General features: G+C 37.5%; 1 protein-coding gene across 3 annotated transcripts in view; it reads right to left on the reverse strand.

The window, feature by feature from the left end:
• Positions 1-12,126, reverse strand: part of CDK19 (cyclin dependent kinase 19) — a 132,062-nt gene that overhangs the window by 91,188 nt on the left and 28,748 nt on the right. Inside the window, exons 2-3 of one of the 3 annotated variants that reach the window (XM_090279758.1) lie at positions 9,641-9,712; positions 9,420-9,477 (exon numbers count right to left, since the gene is read on the reverse strand). The exons of 1 other annotated variant lie outside the window; for it this stretch is intronic. In XM_090279758.1, coding sequence (XP_090135884.1) covers positions 9,420-9,477; positions 9,641-9,712 — 130 coding nt within the window. The remainder of the gene's footprint in view (positions 1-9,419; positions 9,478-9,640; positions 9,713-12,126) is intronic. One more of the 3 variants, XM_090279757.1, reaches the window with a different exon arrangement.

Here is a 12,126-nt window from a genome sequence, read left to right on the forward strand (position 1 = left end):
GTTTCTCTTTCTCTCTCCCTCCCCCTTCCTCTCTGTCTCTAAAAATTATTTTTTAAAAAAGCATTTTGATGAATCTATAGCTTAGAAGGGTGATGTGGACTAAGGAGAGATGTGAAAGTATTTAGAAATTAAAATCATGAGAATAGCAGAAAGATTAGACAAGAACATTATTTAAGAAAAATTATACCACAGTATTAATAATGTATACTACATTATTTGGTGCTGATACTACTAAGTGGCTTCTGATTATTTCACTCTGGTGTTCCCAACTAAATACCAAGTTCTCCGAAAGCAGTAGCAGTTGTCTGTGGGGTACTTAACCAACGGAAATATGGAGAAGAGATAAATAAAGTATATTTGATAAAAAATCCTTTTATTAGGATTCCTTTGATCTTCCATTTTTCCCTGGACTTTCGCTTCCTCTACACTTGCTGCACTGATTGCTTTAATCCAGCAGACAACTGATAATGTGGGAGTTTGTAATGGTTCAGTGATTACTCTCATATGACACCTAATAACAAACTCAGTCAAAATTATTTTAATAGGAAAACTGAGGAGTTCTTGTTTAAAATAAACAAAATTTGTTCTACTGCCATTTCTACAGCATAAATTATTATTATGTTTTATGTTACACCATCAAATCACAAAATACTTGCTGTTCTGACCCTCAGTCTTTTCCACACTGACTGACTTCCCTGATCTCTCAAAATGTCCCCTTTTTTCCTATCCTTCCTTTCTTCCTTCCTTCCTATCCATCAGACAAGGTTAAGCTTTCCAAAAATTTTGTGGACACTCTAGCCTGATGTCAAACCTCTCTTTTCTGCATTCGTCAAGCACATCTCTGTTCTATACATATGACATTCATCCTATACCAATGTGTATGGTAACTTTCCCATAATGTGTGATTTAAAGAGCTTAGGGTATGGAATCATACACCTATTGTACTACGTCATACATCTAATAAGTTACTTATACCCACATGTTACCAGTCTTTGCATCTGGAAATTGGGAATAATACTACTAACACAGCACAATCATTTTGATGATAAATGAGATCACATATGTAAAGTTCCTAGCACAGTGTCCCGCCCTTACTTTAGACTCAATATCACTTCCTGCATCAAAACTGTGAAATTCTCTTAAGGGAATATGAAAGAAATCTGTGAATAGAGGACTGATATTATTGGTTATCTGCCTTTTCTAATAAAATGGAAGTTGACAGTGAGAGTCTACAGTTAATTTTTTCATTCAATAAATAGTTACGCCTACTGCAGTGCACTTGAACAGTACAAGGGCTGCAATACTCTACTGAGGTATATACAGTCTTTGCCCTACAGCAGGTCACAAGAGAGCAGAGGAACTAAGTCAGGTACATAGTTGCTAAATATTAAGGTATTATATGAAAAACTGCCTGAATCCCATCATTTAAAATATTTTTATTATCATCATTGTAATCCTATCTTTCTCACTCACACAAGTTTAGGTGAGGGGTGGGGGGTGGGGATAGAGATAAGGAGTCCTCCTCTGACCTGATCTCTTATACTACTGATCAGAATATCTACTGAGATTACCTTACTGCACCAAGAGAAACTAGATGGTTTCCCCGCTAAGATCAGGAACAAGGCAAGAATGTCTGTTGTCACCACTCCTATTTAGTATAATACTGGAAGTCCTAGCTAAAACATTAAAATAAGAAAAGAAAATGTATACAAATTGAAAAGGAAAAAAGACTGTTTTTGTTCACAGATGACATGATTATCTTTGGAGAAAATACCAAATAATTAACAAGAAACTCCAGGAGCAAAAAATGATTACAGTAAGGTTGCAGAATGCAAGGTTAATATACAAAAGTCAACTGTTTTCTTATATACCAGCAATGAAAGGTCAAAATTGGAAATTAAAAACAATAACATTAATATTAGCACTAAAGAATAAAAATAAAACAAAATACTTAGAAACAAATCGAATAAAACACATACAAAATCTATAGGAGGAAAACTACAAAACTGAGGAAAGAAATTTTAAAAGATCTATATAAATGGAGATATTCCATGTACATGGCTAAAACCCAATATTGTTAAGAAGTCAGTTCTTCCCAACTTGTTCTACAGGTTTAGCACAATCCCAATAAAAATCCCTGAGAGTTATTTTGTAGATATTAACAAACTGACTCTCAAGTTGAGATGCAAAAGCCAAAGACCCAGAACAGCAAACACAATGCTGAAAGAGAAAAAAAAAAAAAAAAAGGCCAAAGACTGACATTACCCTACTTCAAGACTTATTATAAAGCTACAGTAATCAAGACAAGGTAGTATTGGCAAAAGAACAGCCAAATAGATAGATGGAACATCAATATTATCAACTGCTCTTTGTCAAAGTAGTGAAGAACAGCATTAAAGAAAAATATATACTCTTTCAACAAATGGTGCTGGAACAATATATATCCACATGCGAAAAGAATTAATTTAGACTCAGACCTCACAGTCTTCACAAAAATTAACTCAAAATGGAACACAGATGTAAATGTAAAACATAAATCTACAACACTGCTAGAGGATGACACTGTGTGAAAATCTAGGTGACAATGGATTTAGAGATAACTTTTAGTTACACTATTAAAACATAATCCAGCCCTGACTGGGTGGCTCAGTTGGTCAGAGCATCATCCCATACACCAAAAACCACAGGTTCAATTGCCAGTCACAGTCCATATCTAGGTTGTGGGTTCAGTACCTGGTTGGTTCACCTACAGGAGGCAACTGATCAATGTTTCTCTCACATCAATGTTTCTTTCTCTCTCTCTCAAATCAATAAATATATATCCTCGAGTGAGGATTAAAAAACCCCCACATAATCCATTTTTAAAAATGGTAAGTTGGATTTGACTAAAATTAAAAACTTAAGTAGGTGGATGTTACATCCACCACTTCCTGGGACTAAACCAAATTACAACTAAATTATAAAACAATCAACTGAATAAGTCTTATAACCAAGGATTTACAAAAGAAGCCACATCAACCCATCTGAAGGGTAGTGATGTGCAAGGGGCTGGCTCTGAACCCATGTACAGTGAATGAGAATCCAGAGGAATACCTCAACTGCAAAGGTCTACCCTAAGGAGCTAGGAGTCTCAACTTCAAGCCAGGTTCCCCAGCACAGGATGCAAGAGAGGGAAGAGGAGCCCTCATAATACCTGGCTGTGAAAATCAGCAGGGATTCCATCAGCCATGGGAATCTGCTAGAAACCCAGGTGCCCTCTTAAAAGGGCCAAAGCACAAAATCTCATTCACGGCCATTCACTCTGGGCTCCAGCATAGGGAAAGCAGCTCAGAGCAAATGGAAGCCATTTAGGAACAGACTGGGTTGTGCGGCTTTGGGGAGATGGTCAAACAAAGAGCCACCAAGGCCCCTGTGCTAAGTGACTCTCCCAAACCGCCCACAGACACCATCTTTCCTAGGTAAAGCACTCCACTCCATAAGCCATCAGCCTAGGAGAATACACTAGCCCCACCCTTCCAAGTATTTGTGGCCCTGCTCTGCCAAGAGTGCACCACGTGGAACAGTCAGCTGCCTGTGGCCAGTCTGGGCCTGTGGTGCAGACTTTCTTGGAAGGCTTTGAGGAGGTCTGGGGAGACTCAGGAGGTGGCAGAGACACACAGAAAGGGACTAAGTTGTGTGGTCCTAGGGCTAGGGCCATTTTTCCCTTGCACACCTGACCAGCACTACCATTCCTGTGCACAGCCCCCAGTCCACACAGCCAAATCGTGGTCTGTCTCAGCATGATGAAGTCTGGCTTCACCCTGACAACATCCTGAGAACCCACCCCATCACAAAGGTCAGTACACAGGTCCCAGGCAGGTGGTGGCTGGCCTTGGTGTACACTGAAACTTTTGCAGAGTGACCTCAACCCAGCACTGGCATCCAGTTTAAATCTGTATCAAACTGATAAACAGTGCTGGTTCCCTACCTGGTAACCCACTGAAAAATTACCTCATGCAATTCAGATACTGCCAGAGGCTCTTCCACTGACTGAGTCTAATAGGCAGCCAGTAAGAGGAGGTAGTTCTCCAGGTGCCTTGGGCCTTTTGCTCACCTGATCCCAGGCTCAGTTTGGTGGAAGCCAGCCTTGGTATGCAGCTTGGACCCTCTCATGTACACCCAGTCCTAGCAGAGGGAGCCACAAACTGTGAATTACTTTGTAGCTCCAAACAGGCAGCCTAGAGCCAGTCATCCGACATTAACCTTCACCAAAGTACCTGCCAAGGGACCCCAGAACCAGTGGCAGGTTTAAGACCACATCAGAGTACAACCCACTGGAGCCACAAGTGGCACACCCTAAGGAAAATCTCAGCAGGCTCCTGACACTGCTGGGGCAAATTCCATTTTGTTCAGCCACACACAGCTGCTCAGACACTGTGGTTGGGGTCCATCCTCATAGTCAGCCAGCCTGAGGGTCAACCCCACTCAGGAACAGGCTACTAGCAAGTAAGACTCAACTACAATAGGCAAACTCACATAACCCAAACAAGGGACATTCCAAGAGCACCTAGGTCAAGTATTCAGGAAGACTGCAACACCGAGCTCCACAAGATATACTACATGAGGTCATCCTACCAAGACTGGGAGGGAGCAGATTTACCTTATATACAGAAACAAACATGGAGAAGAAGCCATAATTGTAAGACAAAGAAACATGCCCCAAATGAAAGAACAAGAACAATCCCCTGAAAAAAAAGCTAACAGAAATGAAGGCAACTAATCTACCAGATACAGAGTTCAAAACAATGGTTATAAGGATGTTCAAGGAACTTAGGGGGAGAATAGATTACCTCAGAACCTTAACAAAGAGATAGTAAGCAGAAAAGAGGACATAGAAACCATAAAAAAAAAAAAAAAAAAAAAAAAAACACTAGTCAGAAATGAAGAACACACTTGAAGGAATCAACAGTAGGTTAGACGAAGCAGAGTATCAAAACAGCAATTTGGAAGACAGGTAGCAGAAAAAAATACAATCAGAGCAGAAAAAAGAAAAATGAATTTTTAAAAAATAAGGATAGTTTAAGGGATCTCTGGGACAACATGAAGCACTGTTGTGTCTGCATCATAATGGTACCAGAAAGAGAAAAGACAGAGCAAGGGATCAAGAAACTGGAAAAAAAAAAAAATAGCCCTGGCTGGTATAGCTCAGTGGATTGGGAACGGGCCTGCGAACCAAAAGGTCGAAGGTTTGATTCCCAGTCAGGGCACATGCCTGGGTTGTTGGCCAGGTGCCCCCACTGGGGGCATGCTAGAGGCAATCAATCACATACACAGATAGGAAGGAAGGAAGGTGGGAAGGAAGGAAATAATAACCAGAAATGTCCCTGACCTGGTGTAGGAAAAAGACACGCAAGTCCAGGAAGCGGCGCAGAGTCCCAAACAAGATGAACCCAAAGAGGCCCACAATAAGACACATCATGATGAAATGGCAAAGGTTAAAGGTAAAGAGAATCTTAAAAGCAGCAAGAGGAAACTAGTTACCTACAAGGGGCTCACCTAAGACTGTGAGCTGATTTCTCAACAGAAACATTTCAGGCCAGTAGGGACTGGCACAAAATATTCAAGATAAAAAGCAAGGACCTACAACCAAGACTAGACTACCCAGCAAGGCTATCATTTAAAATTGAAGAAATAAAGAGCCTCCCAGACAAGAAAAAGCTAAAAGAGTTCATTACCACAAAATCAGTATTACAAGAAATGTTAAAGAAACTTCTTTAAGAAGGAAGAAAAGTGAAAAGAACATAATTATAAAAAATAAAATAACAATAAATATATACCTATCAATAATCACTTTAAAGGTAAATGGCTTAAATGCTCCAATCAAAAGACACAGGGTAGCTGAATGGAAAAGAAAACAAGGTCCATATATATGGTATCTACAAGAGACCAACCTAGGAACGAAAGACATTGAAAGGAAAGGGATGGACAGACAAAATAGACTTTAAAACAAAGTATACAATAAGAGACAAAGAAGAACATTACATAATGATAAAGGTAGTAATCCAACAAGAGGATATAATCTTTGTAAATATTATGCACCCAAAATAGGAGGACCTAAATATCTAAAGCAAATCTTGGTGGACATAAAGGAGAGATCAACAGTAATATGGTCATAGTAGGGGATTTTAACACTCACTTATATCAATGGATATATGTTCCAGACAGAAAACCAAAATGGAAACAGCAGCCTTAAATGACACAGAAACAGATGGATTTAAGTGAAATTTTCAGAACATTTCACTCCAAACAAAACTGAAACAAACTCATAGACACAGAGAACAGACTGATGGTCACCAGAGGGAAGAGGGGATGGGAAACTGGGTGAAAAAGAGGAAGGGAGATAGGGAGGGAGGAAAAGAGACAGAGACAGAGGAGGAAAGAGACATCGATTTGCCATTCCACTTATTTATGCATTCATTGGTTGATTCTTGTATGTGCCCTGACCAGGGATAAAACCTGCAATCCTGGTGTATTGGGATGATGCTCTAATCAACTGAGCTACCCGACCAGGGCAAAAGACACTTTTTTTTTTTAAAAGATTTTATTTATTTATTTTTATAGAGAGGGGTAGGAAGGGAGAGAGAGAGGAAGAGAAACGTCTGTGTGTGATTGAGTCTCACATGCCCCCAACTGGGGACCTGGCCTGAAACCCAGGCAGGTGCCCTGATTAGGGATCGAACCAGTGACCCTTTGGTTCACAAGCCAGCACTATATCCACTGAGCCACACCAGCCAGGGCAAAACACTTTTTTAAGAGACTAAAAAGACAAGCCACAAATTGGGAGAAAATAGTTATAAAACATATATCTGTTAAAGGACTGTTAGCCAAAACACTTGATTTAATATTATTAAAACTCAACAATAAGACAAAAGATCCTATTTTAAAAATGCACAAAAGATCTCACTAAAGAAGATAAGCAGATGACAAGCATATAGAAAAATACTCAACATCATACGTCACTAGAGGGCTGCAAATTAAAACAACAACGAGATATCACTACACACCTACTGGAACAGCTAAAATCCAGGACAACGCCAAATGCTGACAAAGATGTGGAGCAATAAGAAAATTCATTCACTGCTGGTGGGAACACAAAATGGTACGTAACTTTGAAAGGCAGTTTAGCGGTTTCTTATAAAACTAACCATTCTCTTACCATACAATCCAACACTCGTTGGTATTTACCCAAATGAACCGAAAACTTATATCCATACAAAAACCTGCACACAAATGTTTATAGCACTTTTATTCATAATTGCCAAAACTTGGAACAACCAAGATATCTTTTAGTAGGAAAATGGATAAATAAACTGTGGTACATCCAAACAATGAAATTTTCTTCAGTGCTAAAAAGAAATGATCTATCAAACCATGAAAAAGGCATGGAGGAACCTTAAATGTTATCACTAAGTGAAAGAAGACAAACTGAAAAGGCTACATACTATATGATTACAACTATGACATTCTGGAAAAGGTTAAAAAAATAAACTACAGAAACAAGAAACAGAGAAAGATTAATGGTTGCCAGAGGCTCAGAAGGAAGGAGGCTGGGATGAATGGGTGGAGCACAGAGTATGTTTAGAGCAATAAAACTATTCTGTATATATTGTAACAGTGCATACATGCCACTGTACATTTGTCAAATCCATAGAATATACAACACAAAGAATGAACCTTAAGGCAGCTCATCAATTGTAGCAAATGTATTAATACCACACTAAAGCAAGATGCTAACATAAGGAGATGGGGGGCAGGGAGGGTAAGGGGATACTTTTCCACTCAATTTTTCTGTGAACTTAAAACTGCTCTAAAAATAAAGTCCTTTTTTTTTCTCTTTGAAAATAATACTTTTTAACCATCCAGTTTATCAATCTTTCTCATAGAAATTGGGAGATGAGGACCTGAAGAGAAGAGTCTTCCTGTGCCTTGACATGGGCAATACTTTTCATATCTTATAATAATAGTGATTTGGATTATCTATTGGGATTCTCAACTGGCAACAAAATACACCACAGCCTAAACAAATGTAAAACTGCATAATTCAACAGTGGTGAAAACTGCCAACTAACCTAAAAGTGAAGTATAAAAAGGCCTTCAAAAAATTACTTCCAATCTATCATTGGTAGATATCCTCAAAATGGCCACTGAAAAAGGTAAAAGAAAGGATAAGAGGCATAGGAGGTAAAATCATAGCTAACCTCAATAAACAGCTTGAACCCATCTATGTCCTCTAGTCAGAAAAGCAGCTCCTCCTACAAGGAGGAAAGGAAAAGAAATCGTGAAACGGGGTTGATTATAAAATGGAGTGATCTTGTTTGGGGAACAAAGAATTTAATAAATATGAACTATCCTAACTTCATATAAGGTATATATCTTGAAGATAAGGTATAATGTGCAACCACTAGATAGCACAACAAATATAATTTCCAGAAGACATAAGAAAACATTCCTCTAATTCCCATTTGGAATCTACCTAAAAACTAGCCACATTATAAACTTTACGTCTAAGATTACAACTTTGTTAGCTGATACAACTCTTTAAAAAGAAAAAAAAACTCTGTGTTCTGTTATCATCTGAATAAAGTTCATAAATGGTTTCATAAATTCACTGGAAGTATATTATCTGGCACATAAATGGCAAAATATTTCTATTTTGTTATAAAAATCAAAGAAGCATAATGTCACATTATTTTCTTAAAAAGTAACTCATTAAGGAGGCTTCCATAAAAACATATTTTACAAGTATGTGGGATGTGTTTGTTTCTCTACTGAAACAAGAACTAACTTGAAAGAAAAGCATATTAACAAGTTCTGAAGAGAGAGGTAATTAGCATATTGGAAACTAACATTTTTGGCACATGGGACTTTGAGCAAGAATGTCTATCCTCCAGTCATGAGTCACACTCTAGGCTGCCTCTCTATTTATTGTGAAGCAATCTTTCAGTAAAAGGAGCATCAGGGAAGAATACAACATATGAATAATAACTTGGACAACTTCCCAGGAAGAAATCATAGTGAAGCTAGGTCTGAGAAAGTTAGATAGCATATACTACAAATTACACTAATATTCCCTTTTCTTCATCACTCTAACTCTTCTAGTTAACAGCAGAGAATGAAATTTAGAGTCTTTCGTTTTATCTGAAGTTTTCTTTTTTAATAGAAATTAGTAATACAGAATAAAATTATGCAAGTGTTAACTTGGTTTTAATTTTTGTGAAGGTTAATTACTTAATGCATCATTCTAAATTATTTTATGATGACATTTGCCCTGGCTGGTATGGCTCACGTGGTTGGAGTGTTGTCCCATAGACCAAAAGGTCAGAGGTTTGAATCCCAGCCAGGGCACATACCCATGTTGCAGGTTTAATAGCAAGTCAGGCGTGTATGAAAAGGCAACTGATCAATGTTTCTCTCCTACACTGATGTTTCTTTCTCTCTCTCTTTCTTCCCCTCTCTCTAAAAGCAATGAGAAAAAATGTCCTCAGATGAGGATAAAAGTAAGTAAATAAGTAAATAATTGTATGATGACATTTGTGAAAAGTTCTCACCTGTCACATACCCACCCCAGCACACACACACAATGACACCAGAAGGCAAACACTCTGCTTTACCTTCTGCTGAAAAGTCTGCAACCTCCAACGCTTGAGGTCCATACACGAAGCCCTCCTGGAATCTATGAACACAGCAGAGGCAAAAGGCAGAGAAGTTTATGTAGCTTTAAAGTTACACTGCCCAAAACATAAAATGCCAAATGCCTATCACAAGTCTACACATCTGCCAAGGAAATCAGATTTTCAGCTTTGACAATGAGCAAATCAACAATATATTGAAAACTTTGATTATATATTATGCAGCTAATTATATATATAAAGCTGAGCCTTAACTAATTTATATTCTCACCAACAGAAGTGATTTACACTATGAGAAATGCTAAAAGAGCAACTAAGTATGAATTCATATATCCTGGAAGTAACAATCTGATTTTTAAAGTCATATGAGAGGTAATACATACATAAGAAATATAAAAGAAATTAAGTTAAAAAATATACTTCACAAAATGAAAGGTACCTACAGCTCAAGGTACATTCTTTCTTAGGACTGGAGAGTGTTGGGAATATAAGAGAAAAACAATTACAAACAGACCTGGAAGCCAACAAAGGCAGAGGGGAAAAAAGAGAAAGTAGAAATGTAAAGATATTCTACTGTCAAGATTTAATTTAAGTCTGATAGTAATGTTGAAATGAGCAACGTACGACATATACTGAGCAATATGGGAGAAATCTACCTTGTTCCAAGATTATAAAATAAATATAAGCATGAAACTTGAAAAGCTTTTTAGAACATATTCATGTAAAAAAATTAAGGATTTAACCAGGTAAAATTTTTAAATCTCAGATTTCATCTCATTCATTTCTGATGATAGGAATAAAAATTACAAAATGCAGCTGGTATGTAAGACAATAAATCATACAAATTTTACTAGCTCTTAAATTTAAAAGAGAAGGGCAGGCTATCTTTATGTAACATTTAGAAATCCTTAAAAATATCATCATATAATTAGGAAAGAAGGAACAAAGCATTGTCTTAAAACATGATGGCACGTCAAGAAAGAAATGTAGTATTATTAAACACTGGCCCCAAAATCAGGTGGCTTGAGTTCAGTTCCACTCAATAGCTTTGTGACATCAGGCACATCTCTTAACCTCTCAATACAACCAGAGTTGTTCCATGAGGACTTCAGCATCTCTTAGATTTGTAATGAATATCAAATGAAATAAGGTATTAAAAATCACAGAATGTTATCGTTTGCAAAAATTTAAATCAGTGCATTTGATTTAAATTAACAACTTGAAAGTCAACTAAGAAATAGTGGAAATACAGAGTGCCAAGCTAAGGAATTTGGGTTGCTGTGTGGGGAAGGAAGCCCGAGGAATTAAAGCAAAAAAGGCAGAGCTTACCAAAAATGCCTAGAGTAGTCAGCAGGGCTAAATGACAGCCGGAAGGTCACAGGCCCCAAGAGATAGTTTTGTCGTAATACCAATTTAGCAGTGTTTCCCAGCACTACCTGCCTCAAATGCATCTTAATTCCCAAAACAACCTTATAGGTTGCACCCTCTTCTAAGGCAGTGCTTGTGACAATCTAAGCAAAAACCTGAGACACGGTAACTATTTGTATATTGCATATATTTCTAAAAACCAGAGATAAGATCCCACCCAATAAATCCATAATGGCAGCAAAGGCATATAGGATGTGTGATGTGCCAGTTTTAACAGCTCTACAGGTATGAAGTCATTTGGTCTTCACAGCTCTGAGATAGGTACTATCATTACCCTCATTTTACAAATAAAGAAACCAAGACACAGGGAGCTTAAGAAACTTGCCTAAATGTACATACCCAGAGGTGGCAGATCTGCAATTCAAACCCAGATTGTCTACTTCTAGAGCCACACTTATAGTCACTATTATCATCTAGTCAATGGAATTAAAATCACACAAACCAGGCACTTATCTACCTGTAGAAGCCAATTATAAATGTTAAGTATTCAATCACACTATATATTTTTTTTTACCATTTGCAATATCATCAGGGAAAATTCAAATCCAAATGATTGTTGTACAAAATATGTTTTTAAAAAAAGAAAATGTGCCCTGGCCAACATGGCTAAGTTCGTTGGGCCTCCTCCCGCAAACCGAAAGGTCACAGATTTGATTCCCAGTCAGGACACATGTCTGGGTTGCCAGTTCGTCCCCAGTAGGAGCACGTGCAAGAGGCAACAGATCAATGTTTCTCTTTCATGTTGATGATTCTCATCCTCTTTAACCCTCCCTTCCCCTCTCTCTCGAATCAATAAAAAGAAAAAAAATATTAATAGGAAATGCTCACAATATAAAACTAAAAAATTGAACACTTTAAAACAAAAACGGCCTTAAAAGACTAAAGAATATATATACAAATAACATTCAAATAATATTGGTATTAGAGTATCAAAATTGAGTTGGTTTCCATTTAAAAACTTGCTACCATGTGATTATATAACTCACTCTTAAACATTTGATAAACTTCTAAAAAATCAATACAATGAGAT

The sequence above is a fragment of the Furipterus horrens genome, unplaced genomic scaffold, assembly GCF_987537825.1.
Source record: "Furipterus horrens unplaced genomic scaffold, mFurHor1.1.pri manual_scaffold_6, whole genome shotgun sequence".
Classification (NCBI taxonomy): Eukaryota; Metazoa; Chordata; class Mammalia; order Chiroptera; family Furipteridae; genus Furipterus; species Furipterus horrens.